This window comes from Crocodylus siamensis, chromosome 14 (genome assembly GCF_052110815.1).
Source record: "Crocodylus siamensis isolate JL-2025a chromosome 14, ASM5211081v1, whole genome shotgun sequence".
Taxonomy (NCBI): domain Eukaryota; kingdom Metazoa; phylum Chordata; order Crocodylia; family Crocodylidae; genus Crocodylus; species Crocodylus siamensis.
In genome coordinates this window covers 24112120-24139803 of record NC_143408.1, presented here as the reverse complement: position 1 = coordinate 24139803, position 27684 = coordinate 24112120, and the positions used below count along the sequence as shown (strand labels likewise).

Genomic DNA, 27684 nt, shown 5'->3' with positions numbered 1-27684 from the left:
ACCCACCGTTGGGTAGCACCGTGCTGAATGCATCGGCCTTCTGCCTCTGAGCACGACAGACATGAACACAGGCTGTGAGCAGCAAAGTGTCCGCAACTTAGCTCCCATGCACCTAAGCCCCTTACAATCCAGTCTAGTTTTCCTGGAAGGCCACATTCTCCGTTCAGCGGTACTACCCACTCGGTGTGGCTGGGATTCAGTCCTGGAGTAGGAAAGACACGTTGTGGATGCCACTGCGGGGTCCTAGAAACGGGTGTTGGGGGGAAGGTGGGATGGGCCTGGGGTAGGAGAGGGCCTAGACCAGCACAGAGTGCTGTAGGGCAGGATTCGATGCGGTGGTGGCTTGGGAAATGGGGCAGGCAGTGAGCAAGCAGCAGGTGTGACCACTCTGCTGTCTACCAAGCTCAAGCATCCCCAGTCTGCTTCTCCGACTTTCCTGAGCAACTTACACACACACGCCGAAGCAGGAGGAGTCCCATCCCCAGCCCTTGGGCAGACAGGGGGCTTTTGCCTTTATTTCTGCAGCACAAGTGGCACCCTGAAAGGACCTTGTTTCCCTGGGCCCGGCCTGACAGAACGCGTAGTGGAGGATCTGCTTGCTATGCTGATCGAGGCAGGCGAAATAATACAACGGCTCGTGCAATAGTCACCTCGAAGCCCCCGTGCAAATCTCCCCGAGCCCACAAGGGTCAGTCTGACCGAGAGCCCGACCCGACCCATGTTGGGCCCCAGGCGAACGAGGGCTGCTGGCTGAAATGTGGGGGTGGATCAGGAGGAGCTTCCCTGCAGCCAAGGGCCCTACAGAATCAGGCCCCTAGAGGACAGCGGCACGGCGGGTTGTCAGCGGGCAGGAATGGGGCATGTATAGGCTGGGGGAGCTCAGGGAGGGGGCAGGTGAGGTCCAGTCTTTCAGTGCAATTCAGATCTGAGCTCCCTCCCTCCCCCGCCCAGCATTTGTGTGTTTTTTTAAAATGGGCTTGGGGGATGGATCCCATCCATTTCTTACAACAAATCCCTAGGAGGACATGGAAGCCTAACTTGGAGCTAAAATAGTCTAAGTGACTTTCAGCTCAGCAAAAATAGCATGAACATCCCTACGACCTGCCGGTGAGGAAATCCTCTTCTCGCGTACCCTGTCCTGGCACCCCAGCCAGTGCACCACGGCCCCTTCCCTGTACAAATGCCATTATCGTGTGCTGTTTGCCTGGGCCCGTGGCATCAGCACCTGTGTGTTTTCCACCCCCACGGCCCCTGGATGGAGGAGCTACGAATCAGCCTTTTGTTAGCATCGCTCTCATGTGCACGCACATGCCTACCTAGGATTGTTTTCCTCCAAACAGCCACATCCCCAATCCCAGCACCTTCCACGCCACACACCCACCCTGGCCTCTTTATTTAAAACATGCCTAGAAAAGGAGTGGCATATCACCTATTCAGGAGCTGGCATCTTTCAGCCTCCGAAGTTTTGTTGGAGGTGTCAGATTAAAAAGCAGTGCCGTGGCTGGCAGAGGGTTAGCTCCAAAATCATTTTCAGCATACAGGAGGTGCAACCTTTCCCAGCCAGGCGTGGGGGTACAGCCGTGGGTTGGGGGAAGGCGATTCCAAGAGCGACCCAAGCTGAACAAAGCACGAAGAGGAGTCTGCGAGCCCTCGCTTCCTTGCTCAGCAGCTGCTTTTTGTAGTCAGAGAGCCAGGCACCATGCTGCTAGTCCCCACTAGACATTGAAGCTAATGAGAGCTGAGATTGCTTGGCCCCTCGCAGGCGGCGATGCTCTGTGCCTGGCTACCTGGGCTCCGATGGTCACAGAGCAGCACCGGTCCCATCCCACCGTCTGGAGGGGAAATACTCAGATCATCGGAGCATTAGCCCCGGTTCCTGGCTGGCAGTGCCCATGTGATCGTGATCCAGAGGACGGATAAAGTCCTGAAAAATTACCCTAAAAGCAAGCAAGTGGTATGAATTCCTGTCCCAGAGAAAAAAGAACTGCCCTCAGATACACAGACCAATTTCATCTACGGGGAATAAAAAAAGAAAATAAAAAATGTCACCTGCGACATCTAATCAATCTTCCATTAGCAGCATGGATTTTCCCTGTGTTTTTTTAATTTGAAAAGGTGGCCGGAGTGGCTTGAATTTGAAAAGGTGGCAATTCATGGGATACAGAGCCTCTCTGCTATCAACCGCCAGCCGGCTCTGAGCCACGGGAACTGCAAGCAGCTCCCGAGCGACGGCTCTTCGGTCAGCGGCCGGCAGGAGATGAGTTGCCAGGACTCACCCCAGAAAACTGGCAAGGAGGCTGAAAGGGGGCCAAGGATGGAGCTGGTCCCCTCCACCCCCCAGAGATAGAAACACAGGTCAGGGGGAAATATCTGTGTAGAGGGACCTGAAGGGAGCTTGCTTTTCCCTGTGCTACTGACTTCAGGCTGCAGGGCTCTCAGCTCCTATGCTAGCTCTGAAAACTCACCCAGCATCGTTTATGTTCATGCAGAGGCACTCGGGAGAGCAGGAAGCAATGGGCTATGCTAGCATGCAAGGGAACGGGCTCCGTGTGCACGCCACCCAAGGTCCCTGGCTCCCCAAGAGAAGCAGAGCGGGGAGGGTGGTGGCGCATGGCAGGCAGTGCAGAGGCTAGCGCAGAGGAGGGTTTGCCTGGTTATGGGTCTCTGGGGCGGCAGAGCTTTCGAGGGAAACGCGAAATGGCCCCGTGGCAACTAGGATTTGGGAACAGTCCTCGTTTCCCCTCACGCAGACCGCCCCCTGCCCCCCAGAGATTACAGCAGCAAGGTTAATACAGTAGCAGGTACATCCATGAATATCCTCTGTTGATGCGTGGCTCCAGGTGCTTCCAGCTGTTCCCTTGGGTCCCAGGAATCAAGGCGCCTCGTTGGAGGTGACTCCGTTGCCTTTGTTGACATAAAAGGGGCGGTACTGGGACTGCAAGGGAGGATTTGGGGCATGTGAGTAAAAGCAAGGCCAAGTGTGTGGCCAGTTCTTGACCGACCTTCATTTCCCATGACCACAGGCATCCAATTCACCCTCCTACATACCCCAGGTTAATGCCTACTGCCATCCGCTCACGGAGCAACGCCCCATGTTCAATCCCTCCAGACATGACTGCAGCAGTATCTCCACCTGGTGCCAGGCTCTGATCAGGGCTGAATGTCACCCTCTGGATTTCACGGGTCCCTTCATTGTCCCTAGCTATCCAGAGAGCCAAAACTCGGCCTCTGGGGTGTTCAGAGTCCTTGAGCTATGTGCAGTGTGTGGCTGCTCGCTGGGTGGATGACCCAGCTCTTATGTACAAGTATGAGACAACATTGACAGATAATCAGTGTGGTTGTTTGCAGCCTTTCTCCAGCTCCATGAACCACTATTTCCAGTTGCACCACTTCCCACCAGCCCAGCTCCTAGTCATCCCACCGTTAGCTCCGTGAGCATCTCCCCTCTATCTAGATCTGGCTAAGGTGTATTGGAAGAAACACTGGCTTGAATGACCTGAGGTTGCAACACTTGTAAAACACAACAGCCAGTGAGTTGGTTGTCACACCTCACACCACATCAGACCCACCTATAATCATGCAACCAACCAGTTCATCCAGTCCTCTTAACTGCAACCCACAAGGCAGCGCATTACATCTGGAAGTCAACCAAATGGCTCCCTCCTAGTTATGTAGCTGTGTCTTGTGAGATGTACTCTAAAACATGCTGACCCAGCCCGTTCAAACACATACCACTGTGCCACAAACCACAAAGTCTGTGCAAACTGCTGCCACCTTGAAAATGCACTGAGCAGTGAGACACCAGGCACCTCACAAAGTTGGGGTAGGGAGAGGAATAATGCCAGCCATGGCTTTGCAACCCTGTGCCAATCCTGGTTTAGATCCATCATGGTAGGGGATCTGGCTCCAGCCCCACGGCGGGCAGGGTTCAGTAGAAACAGAATAGGAACATTTTGGTCCATCTTTGTGCTTCACATCAATGAACATCACACTCTGCTCGTGCTCCCGATACCCACTGTTCAATGCTGCCTTGCATTTGCACTCCTATTGCTTTACAGCTCCAATTTCCAGCATAATTCAAAACAGGGGGAGGGGAAAAAGCTTCTCTCTAAAGAAGTCTATGGGCCGACAGGACAGGCACTCCTTAAGCAATGCAGTCTGTTGTGAGCGTTCATATTTACAGGCCTTTTAGAAGGTAGATTACTTAAATGCATATTTAAGGTTGTTTTAAAAGCCAAATTATTGGCCCAGTCGACCATAAAAGCTCCTGCAGGCCAGAGTATGTACATCTATTTGGGGACTGTTTAATGCTCATATTTATCAGCTGAATTGGTAGGTTCAGGGCTATCTGGTGAATATTAGCTGTAAAAAGAAAACAGCCCCAACTACTATATGCATAAGGGGGACAGAGATCGGGGACTGTACGAGGGAAACTTCCCAGCCTCATAGAGATAAATAAAGGTGCGAGCTGTGATAAAGAAATAAGCCCAGTTCCTTGTCAACCAAAACGTCACCCTTGCTCTCAGCACAGCTCATAGCAAGACCCCCATCCCACTGTGTTGCAACAGTCATTGCCAGGTGCCTCTTATCTCACCCTACTGCAGGTGTGTCTCTTGGGGTTGTTTCTCTCAACAAGCCTTTCTGAAGCAAAACCTTTAAATTGGGCAGAGCCAAGGCCAGCCATTTTGTAATGGTAGCAGCTTGGTGCTCTCCTGTCTTCCAGCTGGTAAGTGCTCTTGGCTTGCTGTTTTCCTAAGAAGAGGGCTAGGTTTTGCAAATGCATGATCATTCCCCAGGCGATCTCCTTTAGGGAGACTGAAAATAAGAAGCTCCTTTTGAGATCCTTATTCAAGCCTTGCAAGATGTTAAGATGCTGTGTAGGTAAGGGAGGCTGAGGAGCCAGGTTGGCATGGTGCTGCTTCGTTTTCAAGTGAAGGGTTTTGTGAAGGGTTTGTTAACCCTGCAGGGTCAGGGGTGGGCATTCAGGGCTTGCTTTGCATCTGGCTTAGTCCAGCCTGGCTAGCTCTTGTGACAGGCGTTTTGTTTGTGTTGGTGGTGGTTATAGAGCCTCAGATCCCAGCTGTGAATCTGGGACTCAGCCTTGAAGACTCAATGCTCAGCAAGCCATTAAAGAGAATCCTGCTTTCAAAACCTCTCATGGCGGGGGAGTGTGCCTGTGTCTTTTTGATGGGGCACGGCTGCTGGTTTGTGCTCATGGCTATCAGTGTTGGGCATTTACAACACTGGTATTGTCTTGTGGCAAAATATCTGCACGTATACATGCAGCCCAGGAAGCCATGCATTGATCTGTGCTGCTCCATCAGCCTACAAAAGGGTGCGAGCAGGAAGGGAGATCTTTTCATGCTTGGATTATATAGTGCAGAGGCCCTACCATATGTTTTCTGGATCCTGCAGATGACTTATCTGTGACACTCATACAGGGAACCGTAATATGGCAGAGGACCAGGTGATGGCTCTATTGTTAGTTGAGAGCTATTGGACCAAGCTCTTGAGTGAAGTTTCCATGCAATTCGGTTTTGAAATGGTATTAAACTGAAACCTAGATTCTTGTTGTTCTGATTTCCAGAAACATGTGAAGCCAGATCTAGATCTTTCAGTCTGTATGACATGCCTGCCCATAAATACAACAAATACCTTCAATGAGAAAGTGTAACCTTTCTCCTTTCCCCAAATCCAAAAGCCCCTGGCCACAGCCAGCAAAGGTCTGTGTGTTCCCACAGGTGGTACTTCTGCTGAAGCCCCAGGAATTGGTAAATCTGGGTTTTATTTCTTACCAGCGCAGACTGCTTGGAGGATTTCCATGTCTGGGGTGTCACCTTGGCAGATTGGTGCCTCACTATTGAAGGGTAAACTGCTGCAATACAAAATAGCCAGTTAAGAGTGATGCCATTACAGGTTGATCTGTCTTTTGCAAGTAGGGAGTGGAAGCTGCGTTCATTTAACTCACACACTGCCTTACCCCAAAATGCAGCCAGTTTTTGGGGTGGGATGCACTGGAATGGTACCAACCCCACTACTTATAACTAGGCTTGCAGTGGGCTCTGTACTCGTTGCAGAGTCCCACCTTTAGTTTGAAGTGTTGGAGATGAGAGAGGGCTCCCTGCAACCTCACAAGCACTAACGGTACTGGAGCGTCAGTCCAGGTCCAACTCAGAGCCAACAGCAGCCCCGCTGAACCAGCTCCAGCTCCGGCACCACCGTGTGATGGGCTGTCCCTGAACTCTTTCACCCACGAATCAACCAGACCTGCTTCTGCTTGGCATGTGCTGAGGCCATCACAATGCCCTGTCCCTACTTGATGTGTCCTTGAACCAACAGTAGCCAGCGAAAGGATGGTGAGGAGCAAACTGTTGCTCCAGCAGCGCCTGGGAGTGCTGGGATTTTGCCCTGAAAGTGAATGGTGCTTGCCAGAATCCTTCCCTCCCAACTGCCTGAACACTTAGATGCTTCCTTCCTCCTGAAAAACCCAGAAAGGGACCGGTGGAGCTGTCTCAGCTCATTGGACTAGGTCCTTGCCGTGGCCTGCCTGAGTGCACTTCCCTTCCCAAAGGGTGAAGAGCACAGCAGGGAAGCAGAGCCATGTGGGTTTGGAGCACAGAGCAGTAGCACTTGGGCAGCAGTGGGGAGGTCATCCCAGGGTCCGGCACTGCAACCTCATCCCATAAGAAAGGGGTGGGAGAAGAAGCAGGTGGTGGCAAGGGGAACAGAAACCCAGAAACCCAGTACCACTCTTGGTGTAAAGGCTCCCATCAGACTGCTTGCTGAAGTCCCCAGGTGAGCTCTGTCCCATCGAGGAGAACTGAAATGGCAGCTTGGTGCCATTGCCTACTAGAAGAGAAAAGAGTCTGGGTTACTTCAGGGCCTCAAAAGTAGTGGGGGGGAGAGAGAGAGACTTCAAGTGGGCATTGCAGAGGCAGAACTAATGTGTCAACAGCGTCTTATCTCATTGTGTCATATCCCTGTAGTCCGAAGCAAGAGTGGGGTTTGCAGAGCTGCCAAGGGGATCTGAAATCCAGACGGATGGGGTGGGGGGAAGCTGTGGAAACCTTTGCAGAACCCCCCATGCATAAGAACAGGCAGGTTTGCAGGTGGTGGGATGAGGACACCTCACGCCAGGTGCTTACTCCAACACTCAACGTCTCCCAGTAGCATCAGACTTCAGTCTTGGAGTCTTTGGATGGAGACAGGCCTCGGCACTCTGGCTGGGGAAGGAGGAGCCTCCCAAAGCATTGGGGTGCGTATGTGTTGGGTTGGGGATGGATTTGGGGCATCACAAACGAGACTGACTAGGCAAACCAAAGGTCTTATCTGAGGCTTGGGGACCTTCCTGGTGGGCCCTGGAGCAGGCAGACCCTTGCTGCTGAAGCAAATCCAGTGGCTGGACTTGACACAGAAGGTGAACAGGGATGGCTTTGATGCATGACCTGGATTGAGCATCCCCATGGGCTGAACTGGCCCTGCTGCCCACAGGTGCTGCTAGTCGGCTTCCTTAATAAGGAGGAAGATGGGGGTGAGGGTACCACACCTCAGAGAGGGCTACAGCACATGATGGGCAGCTGCTGCAGGGCAACAGCAGCGCAAGGAAAGGCAGAGGCCTGCAAGGCAGAGCTCATTTATTATTACTCATAGTCTTTCTTATCATATTTCTATTCTCAGTGGGGGCAGATGACAGAACAAGGAGCAATGCGCTCAAGTTGCAGCAAGGGAGGTTTAGGTTGGCTATTAGGAAAAACTTGCTCACTAGGAGGGTGGTGAAGCACTGGAATTGGTTAGTGGGATCTCCATCGCTGGAGGTTTTTAGGGCCTGGCTGGGATGATGTAGTTGGGGCTGGTCCTGCTTTGAGCAGGGGGTAGGACTAGATGTGACCTCCTGAGGTCCCTTCCCACCCTCATTTTCTATGATTCTGTGTTGTCCTGGGACTGAACAGAAATCTGGCCTTGCTCTGCCAAGTGCTGCACAACCATTAGAGAGTCCTTGACCCAAGGACCTTGCAGGCTAAAAACACCATGCACGTGAGAGCAGAAGGACAGCCTTGTGGGGAAAGCACCCACCTGAGCCTCAGAAATCCTGATCCTCCCCCAGGCTCTTTGCTCCACAACACAGGCCCAGAGTTGGTAAGATGTTGAGGTGCTGGGTTTAATGAGTTTAATGGCTTTGGTCTTCCTAAAAACCTCATCTTCAGTTTCTCTGCACCTGAATTTCCCCTCTGCGTGATGGAAAAACCAGTCCCCCATGTCCCCGTGTCTGGATTACAAGGGCAGCGACGCTCTGTGCGTTTGTGCAGCACCTAGCACAGGGCCCTGATCTTGATCATAGTGGAAATGATGGTGATTTTAAACCAGGGACACTCAATCCTGACAAGCTTGCATCTCAGGGTGGAGGGGGAGAGAAGGGAGGGGAACTATGGCAAATCTATTTGATTAATTAAGACTGGGCCCATGCATTGCATTGTTTGTAACCATAGGAAAGATGCACCCCAGCCTTGCAGTGAAAGAGATGCAGAGAATATTATCCGAGCAAGGAGCTGTAGGAGCTGAGTCAAAGACGCATGGTCCGAGCCAGATGGGCGAGCTGGATAGGGTGGTTCATAGCATGGGAGAAGCACATGTCAGGTGGCAGAGCTGCAATGGGCTAGCTGGGAAGCCAGGGTGAAGCACAGGAGATGCAGGTACCTTTCAAGGAGAAGGCAGGGTTGCCAGCACCAAGAGCCTCCTCTGTAGTTTGCAGGGTGGAATACTCCCAGGATCGCGTGTTGAAATTGCCTGCAAGACGAGAGAAGCCCATTCAGCCACCAGCCCCTGGTGATCTCCAGCTAGGCCCGTGCCTCGTGTTCCTCCACAAACTGGTTCAGAAGCAGACCCGGTCCCATATGCATCGGGACGAAGCCACCCCGAGAGCAGGGGCCAGGCAGCAGGAGGGCACTCCAGCCCTCCTTCCCCCAGGCTGCAGGGCAGAGGGGGATGCTCTCTCCCTCGTGAGCTGCGTGAACAAAGCTCCTACTCACACTCCACTTCCCATCACTTGGAGGGAGAGGTTCAGGGGAGGTGTGAAAAAGAGGGGAACCTTCCTTGCCCCTCTGGGGGTCACTAGGACAGGCTGCCCAGGGCAGGGCTCTGCTCCTGCACTGCTTTTCTATCGGAGGGAACAGCGGGTACGAAATACATTGCTGCCACCCAGTGGGCTGCTCCTTTATTTAGGAGTGTGGGCTCCTTTTGATGGCCAGCCCCCTCCCACCCTGCTTTCTTGCAAAGCTCGCGGAGGTGGGGACAATAACCTCCACATTGATGCTCATCTGTGAGACCTGGCCCTGCCCCTGGCTGGCTGGAGCATTGCCATGTAATGAGAGCAAACGGCTGATTTGCAAATGCATCTGACTCCATTAACTTTGGCACTCTGGCATCCATTAGGATTACTCTGTACTAGCAGCACTGGTGGTGTGTGCAGGGGCGGGGGGGACAAGCCGGGGATCCAGGAATTTCTCAGCCCTGCCCCAGTCTGACACTGATTGGCCGGGCATCCTTGGGTGCGTCATTTTGCTTTCTGTGCCTTTGTTTCCCTGCTTGTAGCATATGGAGAATTACACCCGGCTCCTGGGGCTGGTTGTGAGGGTTCATTCATTAGCTGCTCTAGAGCCCTGGAGGGCTGGGCTTAGCGAAGCTGTGGGGCTCTACTGATTGCCTGGTTGCAAACTGGTAAAGACTTAAGGCAAATGCAAGGCTCCAAGAGTCTTGTGTGCTTGAATGCAGGGAGCAATGGCCTGACATGGATGCCGTGGGGAGTCATGGCTGGGTTTCACAGCAAAGCGTGAAGCCTCTTCATCTGCAGCACAGCCTTGGGCTCCAGCACCCTCCATACTCCACTCGAAGGGTGGTGACACACTGCAAGTACAGGCAGGGCCTCAAAACTGCCAGAGCCAGTTCAGCCTCCATTTGCCCCTCCTCCCACATGGATGGCCAGCATAATTAACACAGGTGTGTGCAGCCAGGGCCAGGGTTGCCCAATGGAAGGAGTAAATTCCTTGCTGCAGCTCAAGGAAGAGAGCCTCTCTGGGACCCAGCCCAACAGGCATGAGTGCATCTGAAAGAGAAAAGGGCTTGGCCCATGCAGGTGATACTACCAGTGGGGCAGGCTAGTCCCTCGTCCCCCAGAGCTGGGAGTCCACATCAGGGTGCAGTCAGAGGCAGGGGCGCTGCTCCCCTCCTGACTCGCTGCTGCAGCGGGAGAGCTGAGTGGTACCGGGTGGATCGCTGCGGCCCTGGGACCATCCTGTTGCCAGCCAGCAACGTGTAATAAGGTAACTAAGCGTGTCCTGTCTCCCAGTAATAGCAGATCCCCAGTGGATAAGGATCTACTGCTGCTGCTAGCTCGTGGAGCAGCTCCTCTCCATTAAGCAGGAAAGCTCTGTGCTGTGAAGCTGAAAGCCCAGTGTCAAATTTGTTGCATTTTTCACCCGTTGTGTAAGGGGCTCCCAAACTTTCCATTGCCCGCTATGGTCTTTCCATTGCCGCAGCCTGGTAACTTCCTGTCGGCTTTTGCGCGGTGAGGAGCGGTGGCTACGAATCCACCCCATCTGGGGTTAGTGAGTCCTGGACGACCCGGTTGTGATCCCTGCAACGGGTGCTAGATGGAGCTTCTCTGTGTGGACGGTTTTCTGATCTACGTCTTTGGCAGGACATACTCATTCCTGGCCTAGTTGCTTTTTGATGCTCATTCTGTGAAGTAGGTGACTGGGTGCCTAAATCACACGGCCACAGGTCCCGTGCCTAATCAGGGCACTGACGTAAGGACACAAATAACGTAAGGGTAGCAAATACTGAATGAGGAACTGGGCTGTGGAATGAACCCCTTTCTCCCATGTAAGTATGGGAGCTGGCAGGAGGGGCAGATACGTATATATTACATAGATATCTATAGGTACGTATAGATATCTATATATTACCACAGATACTTAGAAATACAAAAGCCCGTGCAAATGGCAAATGCCAAGAGGTGGGAGCTGTGCAGAGTGGACACAGCTGGCCTCAGATGTGGCTCGTCAGTGCTCAGCCAGGTCTGTGCCCTGCCCTGTGCAGGGTTGGGTACAACAGGTGTCTCCTTTGACTTCACTGGGATGGCTCTCAATAGCAGAGGCTACACCTGGGAGTGACCCAGGCTGCAAGCTTGCAGCCTCTACGGCCCAAGATAAATCCGCCTACCCCTGCAGGGGCTGGGTAACGCTGTGGCTTGTAGTATTCAGTTATAAGCTTCCTCTCCTCTGTGTCCTAGGAGCAGTTTCTTCTGCCCCTGCAGCGGGTCCCAAGGCCCCTTCTGGAAGCTGAGCTCTTTGTTCCCTGCCAGGAGCAATGGTAGCAATACCAGTCGCTCCCCAGCTGCGGCACAGGCGTCTCTGCGCTTTGCCACCTCCGCTAGTGCAGACGTGGTGGCAAAGCCCCACTGGTGGAGATGCAGCAGCGCGTGCCTAAGGGAGGTTTTCTCTTCAGGGACTGACGCTGTCACCCCAGCTAAGCTGGCACCAGCCCTCTTCTCGCTGCATCCTCACCAGCACAGCTATGGGCATGGAGAGGGTTGCACTTGGACCTGATGAGACTCAAGCTTTGTTATGCAGGCTTAGCCTAAGGTGAAAAGGCTGAGATTGCCTTTGCTGTTGCCAGGGCTGTGACCACAGGGCAGGACGTGGATGGTGATCGTGGAGGATCGCTGGATTCCACGACCATGAGCCAACAGCTCAGCAGCCCTGGGAGGAGTGCAGGGCTTTTGCCCCACGTCTTGCCCCCGTACGACACACTTGAGTTTCATGCTTCAGTGCCAGTGGTCAGGAAGGCCCCGTCCTTGCTCTTCTCCGGGTGCTGCCTGGAACAGGTATTCGGGTACCCAGTGGGGAACTTCCAGCTCCCACTAAAGCATCATTAATTGGCTGGAGGTGGGCTCAGGCTGCACAACTCAGATGGAGTTTTAAAAGGTGAGAAGGGCCTGGTCCCCGGCCTGTCTCCTGTCCTAGTCACCGTGCTCACCAGAGTGCGTCTGCACAGCCAAACACAGGTCTGGGTAACGATGGCAATGAAGACAGTGGTGCATGCTTTATCTTGGCATGTGCCAGCAACACAGTACCAGATCCCCAGTGGCCCCATGTGCCCATGCTGGTGGATTGTCCCAGGTGCCAGCTGCAGCTTGATGCCGGGCACTGAGCTCTCCGACACCCTCATCTTGCTGCATATGCTTCCCAAGGGGTGGATGCAGGGCAGCAGGCGAGAAAGAATATGGCTGATTTGCAGGCTGCTCTGGGAGAGGGAGTTGGTTTCTTCCTAGGAGCCCTGTCCTCTCGGCAATACAGTCCAGCCACGTGCTTCCCTTCTGCCTACACTGAGATCAGCTGGTGCATCCCTGGGTGGAGCCCGGGGTTGGAACGGAGAAGAGAGAAGGGGAATGCGCTTTAAAGGAATAGCAGGAATTGAGACAACTTTGGGAATCCAGCTCATCTTCCACCCTTGCATCAAGCCCCATGTGCATGCAGGCAGTCTTACACGCTGGGCCTGGCCACTTGTGTGGGCCATCAGGGAAGTGCCATTGCTCATTGCAGGTGGCAGCTGCAGGCCCACGCCTGCCCTCTGCCTGCTTTTGCCCAGCAGCAGCTGTAAACGTCTGGCAAACCCACGGGTAGCTCTGCAGGCTCCAGAGCAGAGCCCGATAGGCAGCTGTGCCAACCGGGTCAGCTCCACGGGGACATCTCAGTGATGGGTTACCCTTGTCGCGCAGCTCCTAGAACTGCCCCAACCCTCCCCGCTGGCACCATCTTGATGAACAGTGAAATACAGAGGCCCAGTCTCACACCCTTTCCTACCTCAAGGAGTTCAATATTCAGTATGCGAAGGTCCTTTGACCCGTACGGGCCTACTGGAGGCCCCACCGTCAGTGGCAGACCTGAGCAAAGAACTCGGGCATGCTACTCTCCCACTCCCACATGCTCACTGTTCCCTTTTATGTCTCAAGACAAGGCTGTTTGTAGCTTCAACACAGGTTAGCAGGTGGAGGCGTATCGTTGCTCCACAATCGATTTCACCCTGACTTCCTGTGCGAGTGCAGAAACTACAAGTGCCTTGGTTCAGTACAGCTTTCCTTCTTGCTGGTCGCCAGCCACGATCTCACCAGGTAAGAACCCACCTTTTCCTGTTAATGAACATGATGCCCCCCAGTCCCTTGCGTTCATCGCCTTGCAACAGCAGCGAGGCTTGTGAGCAGTGGCATCTGGCAGCCCTGATGCATGGCATGAGTGGCCTGAGTGCTCTCCTGGGACAGGAGTGTCACGGAAAATGTGCGCGTGAAAGCAAATCCCCAGCAATGGCACTGTTTGGAGGACAGACAGACAGCGTAAGGGAGTCGCAATACCTTTGGGAGACAGGTACATGGAGAATCTCTTCAGGTTGTCAGGCTGGTTCCACTCGTAGTTGTTAAACATGTAGCGGTGATCACCTGGAGAGGCAGAGCAAAGCCTAGTGAGCAGGGGGTCAGAGCAGTGGGGAGAGGGGGACAGCACCGCCCGGGATGCTTCCCCATACCTGGAGGGAGAGGCGATTCCCCCAGGAGAGATGCCCTTTTAGCGTGGAAATTGCAAAAGTAAAGGGCCCTTTGGAATTGGGGTTCCTCATCAAGAAGAGCGATGCACTTGCTTGTGATCTCTGAGCCCCTGACTGCCCAGCAGCCTCCCTCTTCGTCTGCCCTGCTGCATCGCTCCCAGTCCAGCTGTGCTTGCTGCACAGCTGCAAAATGCAGCTTGTGGGAGGTTAAGAGGCCCAGTGATGAGGCAGCAGGAGGTCCTCGGGGAAGAGGTACAGGGAGGAAAGGCAGTGACTTGGCCCCTTGCAGGCAACACCAGAGAGATTCAAGGGTGTGAGACAAGGCCCCGGAGAACCAGCCTGGCACCATGATAGAGGCCTGATGTTGGAAGGAGGCATAGCAAATGACTCCTTGCAAACTGGCACCGTTGCATACCCCTCTATCTCTGCACCTACCACACCTCCCCGGGGGTTGCATGCACTGGGCTGACCTACTAACTGTGATTATCGTGGTGGTGCCTAGGGACAAAACAAGACCTGTGGCATTGTTGTGAAATGTGGTGGGAGACTGTGCCTGCCCCAAAGAACTTGCCATCTGCATAGTCCCAGGGTGGGGAAGGAGGGTACAACCCAAAGGCAAGTGATGAACAGGGTGGCAGCAAATGGCATGCTGGTTCCTGGTCTGTTTTCCAGGGGGGGAGAGTTTGGGAGATGAGGATCCGTGGGAGGAGAAGGGAAGATGTGTGAGGGAGGACGGGACAAGGGAGTTTAGGGCTGGGTTTGGGGATGAAGCTGAGCACAAGGAGAGGGTGAGAACCATAGGGAATGGATTTGGGCTCAAACCCTTTCATTACTGGACTGGTTTCTCAAACTGAGCCTATGCTGGTGGCAGGGCTCAATGAAGGAGGTGGAGCTGAAGGAGCTGTATAGTTTACACCGAGGACATGGTGCAGAGGGCACTGGGAGGATGCTCCCACAGAGTCCTACAGGCCTGGACCCAAGGTTCAAAATCTCCAAAAGCCAATTCCTCTGTGATCACCTTGTCTTATTGGGCTCAGCAGAGGAGTTACAGGGTAGGGATCTATTGACCTGTGACCTACTGATGTTCAGATTAGATGCGATAATATGGTCACTTCTGGACTTAAACTCCATGCAACTCTCTGAATCTAGTCATGACCTGTGCATCTTTTAGGGCAAAAAGCTGCCCAAAAGAGGTCCCCATAAAAGGGCAAAGCTCCTTGTACCACTGGGGCTCTTGGGAAAGAAGTGACAAGAGCAGCAGCAGCAGCTGAACTCAACCCTGTTTTCCAAAGGCAGAAAGCCTGGGCTCGTACAGGGTGGGTGAGAAGATGCTGGCGGCATGGGGTGAGGCGCTGACTGACTGCTCAGCCTGCGGCAATCTGTTCTGCGGGAAAACGAAGCCCTTTGTTCTCTGGAGCTGCCAAGCTGGTGCCATGCTCCGGCAAAGGAGGCAAAAGTTGGTTGTTTGGCTCTCGCGGCAGATGAGGAACGTCCCTCTGCATTGAGTTTAATGAGTCCCTGTGCAGAAATCTCACTGATCAGGAAGCAGCAACACTTTATGGAAGCTGACGTTTTACAGCCCAGCCTATATTTATGACCACCTGCTGTCTCCAGTCACCTGTATCAACAGCTGGCAAACTTGCAGTCCCAGTGAGATTTCCTATCGCCTCCACTATAGCTTGGTCTATTGTAGGCAGCCACTTATCTCCCTGTTCCCTGGGGCAGCTGTGTAAACTGCATTGCAACCATGTACCAAGGGGCCAAGACCAAGCCCCTGGCATGAAATATTCACATCCAACCTTTGGGTTTGAGTCTTTTCTACAAGTACATTGAAAAATGCTTAACGATTTAGAATATGGTTCTTCTGTTTGCAGTGTTGAGCTACTGGCATTCAGAGCCAGATCTGGACTTGCAAGCACTCTATAGCAAGAGACTTTTTCAAATCCAACGGGGGATAAATTTGTCCCATTAGGAAAACAAATGCAATGCCTAGATGCGGGCTGCAAACAGCTCTGAGTTCCAGAGGTCCTTTAGCTCAGGAGTTATGGCTTGGGCTTAGCTCTAAAGCAGTGAAAAGGACCCTTTTGCAGAGGCAGTATAGACCTATGTGTTGTTTATATCCCATTTTTGCTTCCTTTTAAGGCCTTAAGTGGTGCATAAACTTCCTATGAGCTCTTCAGAGAGTTGAATTCCACCCCTGTGTTCAGCTAGTTACATTCATTTGACTCCTAAGTTGGCAAATAAACTTTTGGTTTATTTGCTTCCATTCATTTCCGTGTTTCTAAACCTTGCAAACAACAATCTGAATGCTTGCCTGTCTGCCAGCCTATTAAGCAGGCACCTGTTATAACAACTGAAAGAGAATGGAGTCTCTTTGGAGTCTGCTATTAAACAGGTTTCATTCCCCCTAATGTAATATTTCTCCATGGGAATTTTTTTCAAATGTTACCCTTGAAGATCAAACAGATTGCAAGCGAGTTTCTCATGATGACTCAGAAGGAGCCCTAGTTAATTAAGTAATTTTGGCATTGTTTCCTTGCAGTTGCTCAGTGTAAAAAACAGTGTCCTCTTTCAAGCATAACCGTGGCTCATAGAAACTGAGGGTTGTGAATTCATTTAGAGTCAAGTTAAATAACTGTTCCCAACAGCCCCAGACACTGTTAGGCTTCTTGTCTATCCAGTATCTGATCAGTGATTGATGCCCATTACGCTGTTGGTAACTGGGCCTGCTCTGCACCTGGGTGGCGATGGCATGTAGGGCAACTGCCCCAGCTGGGCTGCCCGCTGTGGTGCAGTAGCTGCTATTTTTGCACACACTTGCCTTAGTTACAGTACTGGTTAAACCTGTTTATAAAGGCACTTTGGGGTTGCTACAGATAAGCAACCCCTGCAAGACCCGATGCGCAGCTCATCAAAGATGCTTAGGTGATTAACTCCTAGTGACTCCATGTGAATTCAGCACCAAAATAAATGCCTTTGAGGGTCTGTGTCTATGTGACTTAGCTAAATCATGCTTTCAAAAATGACTTGTGCAAATGGGAGCATACATCCTATTGGCTTAGGTGTCATCTCTTTCATGAGGTTTTGCAAATAGGCAAAGCTGGTTGGGAAATCTTGAACATTTCTTTCAAAAAGTTGTTTGCAAAAAAAGAAGAAAGAAAGAAATCATAAAAGCTATTTGACGTTTGGATCTGAGGCATTGTCTGGTGCCCTGGTGTGTTCTGCCTGGGATATGTAAAAGATACCAGCACAGGCTTGAAAGTCTGGCTATGAGTATTGTGATGCAGGGTGCTGAACACTCAAAATTATGGTCCTTATTCAGGCTGTGGATGTGAGTTCCCAGCCCTTTTGAAAAACCAGACCTTAGTGCAAGTCCCAATCACTTCCAAATCTGACCCTGAGCTCTTTTGAACGTCTGATCCCATGGAGCTGAACTGTATTATCCACTTTATTTGTGCCTAATGCAAAATTATGGTGCTATACAAATGTTAATTAATCATTTTAAATGTAGGCTGCTTGGGAACAGGGACTGTCTTTCTCTAATGCACAAAGCCAGCAGGCTGATGTTTAATAAATACTTTCATTTTAGCTCCAGTTTTACCTTGGTCCCATACGACCTTCATTCTTATTATTCTAAATCATGGATGTCAGAAAGGCTGATTCATGAAACAGAAGCTGCTTGAAATGTTGTTTGATGATCGGGGAATAGATCCCGTGTTGTTTTAAGATTTGTGATTCAATTCCACGCATTTGTTTTGTTTCTTTAATCTCCGGCACGTCTGATAATTTGCATCTTGCTATAAAGAAGCCAGGAGAGGTTTGTGCGACCTTTGGCAGAGCCAAAGACTATTCAGAAATGCAGGTGGCCTGTTGGCCGTTTGATACCGATCTTAATGAAATAACGATCTTGCATTTATATGGAAGCTTTTGTTGGGAGTCATTTCAAAGAGCTGCACGAGCCGTTGTACAAGCTGCGGGTAGGAGCCCAGTGCCACACTGTTGGTGTTGCACCCTATTCGGTGTGAATGAGGAGTAATTTGCCTCTCTGAGATCCAGATCAGTACTTGATCTTCACCATCCTAGTCTCTGAGCCTTTCAGTCAGTAATGGATTCTAGCCTCCCAAGACCTTATGAGGTAGGAATGTGCTTTCATCCTCGTACTATAGATGATAACCATGGAGACTGAAAGTCAGCTGAGGTCACACTCGGTGTCTGTGTCAGAGGTGGGAATTGAGCACAGGGTTCCCAGCCTAATGGTCTGCCCATCGTTTCTACCTTGCATAAAGTGCATGCTGCATTCAAGCTCACTTTGGGGTGCATTAAGACTCGAGGGCGGTGTAGCTGCCTGCAATAGTAGGGGAATGGACTTGGTGACCTGGGAAGTCCCTTGTTACTCGCTTTATGCTGGCTCTGCACACAGAGCTGGTTTTTCATCCTGGGAGATCGTGGTGCTGTTGAAATGCACCTACTGTTAGATATAACAGCAGCCTCACCGCTGTTTAGGGGAGAAAGGCATTCACCCCTATGTATCTCATGAGTAATTTGATCAGACGGCATGCGGCTTGTTGAAAATAGAATTGGGACTTGAACAACGCCAAGGTTAGCACCGCTCCCCTTAGAAAAGTTTTGAGTCCAGCGAAAAGGACCTCAGTGCTTCTTCGCACGGTATATGGCTACGGCTCCTGCGCTTGTTCTACTCACCCATAGATCCCAACTAGCAGTCCCCCTCAAAGGCTCCTGGCATGGTCTGATCCTGCTTGCCTCATGAAGCATGGGAGCAAAAGACAAAGTCCGGTCTTTTCTCTCTCGTCCTGGCTTCCCTCTGAGAAGTTATGCACCTGTGCTACATGGGGCACTGGACATTTCAGAGCCTGGGATGTCTATAGGGAAGGGCTTGAATCCGAACTGCAGAGGGGAAGGGGACTGAACTAATTAGGCACGGAAATTTTAACTCTACCTACCACCCAAGGGAGCTCGAAGCAGTCCAGCTGCCTGAGCCTCCCTGCAATAAACATGCATTAAATTCTTCCAAAGCTGCCTAACGAGCCCCAGCCCCCATCTCCCATCACTGACCATACAAGATTAGTTTACCCCAGGGCTATTTACAAAGGCAGATCCCGCTCCTCCCTCCCAGTGGTCTTCCTACATGGTAGGAATGACTGCTGGAGCTCCTTCCCCTACGACTCGATGTAGGACCCGATCTGAATGCAATCGGAGTCAATGAGCTCCCGGACCCCTACCGTTCTCCATGTGGTTCCTCTCGATGAAGTTTCGGCCGAGGTCTGCCTTGCAGATCTTCTCCACGTGCCTCATGCAGACATTCAGCAGGTCATCCCGGAGAAGCCCCATGGACGGACTCATGCCGTCTCCTTCCAGCAGGACGCTGTAGGTGGGGAGAGATGCCGGGGGGACGTAGTTCCTCATCAAAGTCCCAAATTCCTGCCAACAAGACAAGGTGGAGGTTATTGGGCGAGGCACGCAACAGAAGGGCCAGGATGCAGAGGGAGCGAAGAGGAGACTGGGCTTAGTGGCCATGGATTATAGGGACCATCAGGGCCCTGAAGAGGCTGGGGGTTAGATTTTGTGCCAGTTGGCTACATTAATGCCCAGGCAACAAGCAACATCATGCAAACTCCTTTGGAGCAAGTGGTTGCCGAGGGCTCAGCTCCTGCTCATATCAGGGGTACGAGGCAATGTCTGTTCTTGGGAGACCCTAAAATGTTGAGATCCACCTGGTGTAATCTTCAGGGACTTTGACAGAGACCCGGCTATTAGTTGTTCTGTCCCTTCCCCCATGGCAGGGTTTACCTGCAGGAAGAGCACCGAGTCGCTGATCTGATGTATCTGGTCCCTGGTGTCCTTGTCTTCCTGCAGCAACTTGGCTCTCTCTTCCAGCTCCTGCACAATTTCTTTGATGTTCTCACTCGCCAGCTTTTCCCTCTGGTCCAAGGCAGCTTTCACCTCGTCCCGCTGCATCTGCAGGTCACGGACCAGCTCTTTGAAATGCTGGTCCACCGTAGCTTTCTCATTGGTGGTGAAGTTCTAATGGGAGGGAGGCACAATTAATTAAGCCCTTGAATCCCCTTCGCAAGCATATCTTAGGCACGTGAAAATTGAAGCTCCCTCTCCCTTCAAAGAGACTTGAGCCCTTAAATGATATTTGAAAACCGAATAGAGATGCATGCACCCAGGTTGCATCAAAACCTTTACAAATGTGTCCCTTTTGAAATGGAGAGAATGGCCCTCCTTGTACAGGCTAGTTTTCCCAGAATAATAATGAAAGGAGGAAAAATCAACTCAAAATATTCTTAACCTGTACTAGAGGAGGCTTTATGCAATCATTGGACCTGGTGTACTAGATTGGTACCAGTACATTTCAGTGAGCACAGCTGTGTTTTAAATGATGTGGTTAAGCTTTTGCATCCTGTCACGTGGTTGTGCCATTGTAAAAGGTGCCTTATACCTCCACAGAAATAAGCCACACCAGGCGCTGTTATAATGGTACGACTGCACCCATTCTGGGGTGGTGGCTTCATCTGGTGAGGAACGTCCTGGGTAACATTATCAAAATGTGAAGAGTTGAGATGAAGTGGAGGTTTGCTTTGGGTGGATGAGGTGAGGACATGGTAACCGAGGCAGGGAAGTGGGTAAGGCCCCTGACACACAGCTCATGCTTCGTGCCCTTGGTCTCCTGCCGGGTTTGTCACAAGGGACCTGGAGTGGGAATGGCTCTCCCATCTGCAAAATGAACACGGTCGCTCAGGTGATGAGAGGAAGAGAAGAGTGGAGCTAGAAGAGAAATATGATCTAGGCAAAGGCAGAGAGAAAGGTGAGGATGACAGAGACAGGTGGGGAAGAGGGGAAAAGAGTGACAGATGGGGACAGGGTGTGAGGAGATGGGGGTGGAGGGGAAGGACGAGGCAACTGCACCGTCCTCACCTTGATGCGGTCCTTCTCCTTCTGCCACTTATCCACCTCGTCTTCGATCTCAATGATCTTCAGCTGCAGCTGCTCCTTCTGCAGCGAGAGCTCGGCCTGCGGGAGGGGAGAGAAGGAGACCCATGAGAGCCAGCGCTGGTGGCCCACTTCAAAGAGATGCTCTGCTTTTACTTATCTGCTTGGCCCTGAACCATAATGGCTGGGAGCTACAGGTTCCTGGCATCGCTTTCACGGACATCCCGTGTTGGCAGCTGGACAAGATCCCAGTGCCTCCAGTTGGGTCGGGACATGGAGCTTCCTAAGCACAGCTTCTGCTTGGCTTAGGGTGGGCTTGGGAATGGTGCTGCTTTTAATCAAGCTGGAGCGATTAGCTGGAAGGCCTATTTCAAAATTCAGCTGCATTTGTAACGCAGGGCCCAACCCAAGGCGTGCCTCTGCAGCAATAACAGTTTGCATGTAATTAAGGAATGACGTTGAACTCGTGTTGCAACTGGGACATGGTGCCTCCGGCAGGAATTCTGTTTAGACAGGATCCTGGATTAATTTGCTCAGGTTTGAGGGCTTTCATGTTGTGATTGAACAGTGGAAAATGAAAGTGGGGGGTGGGTGGGGGGGAACACTGGCTCAGCCTAGATCAGCAGCTTTGTCTGGCTGCTTTTGAGAGCCCCTTCAGGCTGGCTTCCCATGAGCACTCGTGCATGTGATTTGTTTGCAGAAAGATTGCCACTGGGATGTGCCCATTGCAGGTGCTGTGGTTCGGGTCTTCCTTTGCGCTCGGTGCACATTGGAGGGCTGTTAGACTTCCCCACCTCAGCATCCATGCAGGTTCTTGCAATGGTGCAACTCTTACACCCCCAGCTGCAGCTCAGACAAACTCTACCTGGTCTCAAAACCCCACAGATCCTAAATCTAACTGTGAAGTCAATGCTGCTCTAGAGTATTTCAGTGTATGTAAGAATTGCCTCTGTTTCCCCCCCCCCCCACTAAATGTCTTTCTTAAAGCAGCGTTCATTTGTGGGCATCTGAAAATCCTGGTCCTCTGAAACAGTCCCCAAACCCACTGGAAGGATCCTAGGACCTGGGGTACAACCGGAGATCTAACAGGGGTTAGTAGCATGGGTATGAAAGGGTGAAGTAGCTAGGGGTGGGGGCATCAAAATCATTAACCTATTAGGGCCAGATAATATCATATACAGAAAGGAAGAAGATGAGAAGGCTGGCCTTGGGGGAGATCTAGTAGTAATTAAACCATGCAAGTCTCTCATCAGAAAAGAGATTTTGTTGGATCTCAGCATAGGAACACAGGAGACTTCATTCCTTGGCTTGTGTTTTGGCCACCAGAAACCCATACCAGAAGAGTCCCTGACCACCCAGGAGTCTCCCCACAGTCCCTTGATCTCCCTCTTTCTCATTGTGCAATGTCATCTCCAGCTTTAGGCCACCCATGCAAAGAGAAAGGATGCTACCGGATGGAAAACATGTTGGGTCCAAAACTCCACCCCCGCTCAGTAGTCCATCAAGTTCAAAACTGAAACTGTAAAGCAAGGAGCTTCCATGAACTACCAGGATAGCAATTAATGGTTCGTCAAGGAAAGAGCAGAACCTGAAAATTGGCCTTCCTTGTACGAGCTCCTGGCATTACGAGAAGGCCTGTAGGGCACCCAGGATGGGCAGCTCTTTTATAGGTGGGGATGGGCTGAAATGGGCACTGGATAGAAAGGCTGTAGGGAGAATATAAGTTAATGGATGGATAACAGGGATCATGATCACATGCTCATATGGCATTTTTTTAATTAAAAAATATGTCCCAGAGAGATTTGCCAAGCTATTTTGAGGGCAGCATATAAGTTGTATCGTCCAGCAATGAACTGCGGCCACCTTTTAGGTGGAGTGCAGCAGCTTTTCAAGAAAATTTCTACAAAAGAGTTTAAGGCAAGGATGCCACTTGCAAGAGAAATTACATAGGCGCTTTAAGTCATCAGAATCCAAATATTGTCATTTCTCCAAGGTGGATTAAGGTCAAAACACCAAGGTCAAGAGCAGAGAGAAAAGGTGTTTTTGAAGATGCCATCAAGAGGCAAGGAAAATGAGCAGGGAGGTGGAGAGTGGACTGAAGAGTACTTTCAGGTACTCTGAGAGGGGGGGATTTGTAAAAGGGGCGGGCAGTGCATGTCATTGCAAATGTTAAAATTGCTCATGCTCAAGAACAGGGGAAAGAATTTAAAAAGAAACTCAAAGAAAGAAGGGAACTGGAACAACACCTCAGCTGAAGGCAAAGGTCCAGGTTTTGCAGGGGAAAGTGCACAGTGTGAGGAAGAAAGTTGGCTTCATGATGCATTCATGCCTTCCCTGTTTGGGAGCCATTTGGGAGGCCCCAACTACACGGACACCCCAGCCCTCCCTTACAGAAGGGGCTCATGGGGGGGAGGACATACACCAGCTCCATGCCATTACGGGCAGCTTCATGTCAAGCCACTCCTTAGGGTCCAAACCCACTGTCTGGCATATTTGTCGGGGGGGGGGCATACAAAATGGCTAGAAGCAAGGCTGAGTCTGGCCTGAGGGAGATCTCTTAAGTCATAGAGTTCAAATGGCTGCAACAAGAGGCAGGAGGAAAGGGAGAAAATCCGTCCATTGTTGAGAACTGGGAAACAGATGATGGGCAGTGGTGTTAGGGAGATATAAGAATGGCTTTCTAATTTATCGACCCACATCCTGACTGGAGCAGCCCCAGCATCAAGAGCCTGTATTTGGAGATGGTGGATAGTGGGTCTTGCCTCAGGATGCAACTCAGTTTTGCTATGCGGGCATCATGTTGCCGTCCTATTAGACATAGGACCCAGGTGATCCCATCCTCTTGGGACCCTGTCCCTGAAACTCAGATGCTTCACCTTGCTTCTCAGTCTGTCCTGCAGTCACAGATTTGCCCCTCGGCCCTGGGCAAACTCTGGAGAAGCAAAGCTGCTCAAATCACCATTGGCAGTGGTGCTGTTTACTCAGCCTTCAAGCTACGATTAACAGCCCTGGTACAGCATGCATCCCCCCTGCCCTGTCTCTCTGCTGGGCTAGTATTTATAGCCCTAAATTACAATGGTGGCTTGGGAAGCACAGAGCTCCTCAGTGGAGGCAAAACAATCATTCCCAACCTTGCAGCCATGAGGAGGAAACAACCACCTCCTCCACCGGGCACAACACTATGCTCTTGTGTGCTTCATACCCAGACAGCCTGGAACAGTGCAGGAAGGGCAGAGACGGGAAGCTCCCGGGGGCCCTCAGTGAACTGCTCACTTCAAAGCCCAGCTCAGCCCATTCAAAGACTTCCCTTCAGAAGTCCTTTCGCTGAGACTCGGAATATCCAGCTCCAGTCGTTGCACGTCCAGTTCCAACCACCTCAGTAAGCCTACAAGACAATGCAAACTTGCCTGTAAAGAACAAAAGAAAATCAAAGCACTAGAAATGACCCGGTGTGAGGCTGGAGGACAGCAAGGCTGTGCTATTTACAGATCTGTGGCTGCAGGGTGTTTCCAAACGCTTCCTTGTATGAAAGACATGCCTGCAAAACTAGCTGATGAATGGAGGGTCCTTTCCACAAGCTGGAGGGTCCTTTCCACAAGCTGTTTTGGAAGCACTGGGCTGGCAGATCAGTTTTGCTGGAGGGGGGGGGGGGGTGTGTGTGTGTGTGTGTGTGTGTGTGTGTGTGTGTGTGTGTGTGTGTGTGTGTGTGTGTGAATTGCTGAGGCCTCGTCGTTTTACACTGCAACCTGCTTGTCTGCTTGGCTTTGCCCTTTTATTTTTCTTTTTAATGGCCTGGCCCTGAGGAGGTTTTATGCTTTACTTTAAGATTAGCCCAGGGGGGCCTGAGGATTGCATTAAGAAGTCATAGGATAAAATACATAAAGAGTGTTGGGAGCAAGAGCCATTCACTACCGCCTTCGGCACTGGGCGGCAGAGTCAGGCCCGCTCTCTGGCCTTTCTTTCTGCACATCCACAGTCGGGATGGAGCATGTCCTCACCCTAACCTAGTTATTGCCTGGCCATCGGGGAAGCCACTGGAGAGGTGGGCCATGTGGGTTTGACCCCCCTCTTGGCCTGAGAGGAGCATCCACTTGGCATGCTGGCAGCGAAGCCATCTAACTCTCCCCATGTGTTGCAGAGGATTGTGTTAATTAGGATAAAGTCTCAATGGATTCCAGGGAAAGGAAGATCCTTGCAGAGCTCCCTTGCCCTGAAACAACAGGTGTAAGAGCCTGGTTGCATGCGACCGCATCCCAGACTCCAGTGCATGGGCCTAGCATCGTTTGAGTGAATTGACCTCTCCAATTTGCAAGCAAGGCTGACTGCTCATGTGGGTACTTTCCAATGCTCAGGCTTCGTTGTGGTTCACCCTGGAGCAAAGGAATCGGGTCCCGGGCCAAGCCTGCGTGCGTGGATGACAGCCATGCTACTCGACTTCCGCACAAGCAAAACTCCCTCGAGCTGCAACGTGACCAGGCGCTGCAGTCTAGAGAAACGTGTGCGTGTGTGATTCATCCTGATAACGCCCCAGACCCCTTAAGCATGGAATCAGGAGAAATAACACCTTTCAGGAATGCCTCTGGGATCCCTCTGGGACTTGGGTGCAATATTAATGAGAGCCAAGAAAGAACGTAAAGAGAGCAGACATCAAAGGAAGCCCTGGATAGGTCTCCAGCAACAGCTTTTTTTTTTCCTGCCCCGCTCCCTGTTTGCAGGCAGGAAGTCTCGCGTCGTTTGGAGACGGGAGTTAACCATGAGTTAGAGGCACACGTGGTGGCCTGTATTTTTTGGAAAAGACAGATTTAAGAGAGATTAGATGCAACGTTTAAGGGGATGGACGCAAGGCAGATGCTACCAAGCTGCTTGAGCTGGCGTGAAACGTGTGAACGAGGAGGCATGAAATTAACTGCAGAAGAAATAAGCCCTGCAGGGATTTCAGCGGGGGCTTCTTTATGCAGAGAGCTGCAGAGATACGGAGCAAGTTGTAACAAAGCTGGTTGCAAAGAGCAGGCAGATGAGGACAGTATACTGGTAATGGGAGTGAGAGGGCATGGAAATTGGGCAGCCTTCTACTCCGCTCTGCTTCCTCCCTACTGAGAAGGTTTAGGGATTTCCTTCCCTTGGGAAGGATTAAATCACATCTCTGTATTTGGGGTTACTGAAGAACTGGTTGTTCTGCCCATACAAGCATCTGTATCATCATCTGCTCACCGTGGCGTCGGCGGATCTAACAACACTCCCAAAATGGACGGGTTGGTGGGCGGAGGCGCGGCGATGGTATTTGGGAGATCTGACACCACCTCCAGATCCTGCCACAGGCTGTATGTGACCTTGACCTACTTGTGCCAGGGGAGCCCACGTGTGAAATGGGGAAGGGTGATCTCTTCTTTCTGCCTCGTCTCTTAAACTCACAACATACATATACAGCACCTTGTACAAGAGAGCCCTGGTCCGTCTGGAGACTGCTCTTGTAATAGCAACAATACCCATGTCCAGAAAGCAAGCAGCAGGCAAACAAATCAAAGGCCAGAGGGTCTGTGTTTAGCCTGGGGGCACTACGCTCTTCGGCAGACTGCCTTTGCATTAAAGCTCCAGCCCCGTGAGCTTCTGCACCTTGCAGTCGTACTCCAGTGCAGTTGTTACCTTCCCTAACACAGTGTCAAGCAAGGCTTTCCATAGTTGGGGTTCAACGTTATCATCTCAAAAGGCAAATGAGCCCAGAAACGTTGCCACCACCATTTGCACCACCGTTTTGCTTGGCAGACGCAATCCCGGCTTTTTTAAATACCTTATTTTCACATTACCCACCTTGAGACCCTCCTCCACGCCCACACCCACGACAGGTCTAAATTGCCTTTCCCAAGTATGGAGCGAGAACAACAGGGCCCGGACCCCTGAACGCCAAACCACCACACCCAAAGTCCATGCAAGATTGCTATGCCCTGCACCCTTGGCCTCCCCGCGGAGTCTCTTAGTCGCTGGGAGAGAGCAGAAAGGCAGTGACCTAGTACTGAATCAGGGAAAGAAGAATAGGAGAGGGCAGCCAGGAGCGTTACCTCCTTCCCTGCTTTCTCGACCTCCACCGTGACCGTGCTGTGGTTCTTGTGCTCCTGGAACATGCAGAGGTAGCAGATGCACATCTGGTCGGTCTGACAAAACAGCTCCATGGTCTTCCCGTGCACCGGGCACTTCCGCGCCTCAAAGTCCCTGATGGGGTCCAGCAGCTGGTGATCCCGGAAAGCGGCGCCCTCCAGATGGGGCTTGAGATGCAGGTCACAGAAGGACGCCTGGCACACCAGGCAGGACTTCACGGCCTTCTGCTTGTTGTCGATGCAGGAGTCGCACAGGACATCTTCCAGCTTCGCCCTGGGCCTTGACCCGGCCACGCGCTCGGGCCGGTTGAAGTTGAGTTTCCTCAGGTCTCCGGTCTCTACAAAAGGGAGAGACGGCTTCTTCAGGTCCCCAAACTGCGAGCTAGGAAACAGTGGCTTCCTTCCTTCCCCATCGCTGGCCAAGAAGTTCTTCTTCAGCTCTGCTGCCAGGAAGGGTTTCTTGAAGTCCACCTTTTCGGTGAATGAGAGCGGGGGCTTCTTGAAGTCTCCCAGCTGCACTCCCGAGTACGGCAACTTCTTGGCGTCCCCCGAGTCCACGCTGAAGTAGCTCGACCGCTTCTCATCGGCGGACTCCACCAGCTGGATGATGGGCCTCTTCCATTCCCCGCCGGGGAAGAGCGAGCTCTTCACTTGCCCCGTCTCCAGAGACGAGCCCCCGGTGCTCTTCACCGTCTCCTGGGCCCTGCTGGGGCTAGTGGACTTCTTGGTTTCCTCTCCATTTTGCTTCGGGCTGGACGGGCTCTTCACATCCTCTTGGTTCACAGCGGTGCCGTTGGTCCTGGCTGCGCTCCCCGTTTCCATTGCAAGCTGGCTCTTCTCCACCGCTTGTCCTCTCACCCTCGCTCCTTCCTCAGCCCCTGAGAAGAGGGCAGGTCTCTCCACTGGCTCTTCTCTCTGAATTAACCTTGCCAGTTGTCTCTCTGCAAGGAAGGGAGGTGGATTGGAGGCAAGGCTCTGCTAAATGACACACCTGGATGTACTGGGAGGGGGAGGAGAGCACCTGAATTGTGCTGGGCTGAGGCAG

General features: G+C 51.9%; 1 protein-coding gene across 4 annotated transcripts; it reads right to left on the bottom strand.

Moving 5' to 3' along the window:
* Nucleotides 1-464: 464 nt before the first annotated feature.
* TRIM29 (tripartite motif containing 29) lies at nt 465-27684 on the bottom strand. Of its 4 annotated transcripts, none has more exons than XM_090027481.1 (9): nt 26604-27684; nt 20533-20628; nt 19402-19635; nt 18834-19032; nt 13406-13489; nt 8695-8784; nt 6748-6849; nt 5796-5875; nt 465-2935 (listed from the first exon to the last, which is right to left on the bottom strand). In XM_090027481.1, exons 1-9 carry the CDS (start codon nt 27459-27461, stop codon nt 2873-2875), a joined length of 1806 nt encoding a protein of 601 aa, XP_089883607.1. In that variant the 5' UTR covers nt 27462-27684; the 3' UTR covers nt 465-2872. The 4 variants fall into 4 exon arrangements, with proteins under 4 accessions (XP_089883607.1, XP_089883609.1, XP_089883608.1 ...); XM_090027483.1 differs by having other exon boundaries at nt 5796-5872; XM_090027482.1 differs by having other exon boundaries at nt 6748-6846.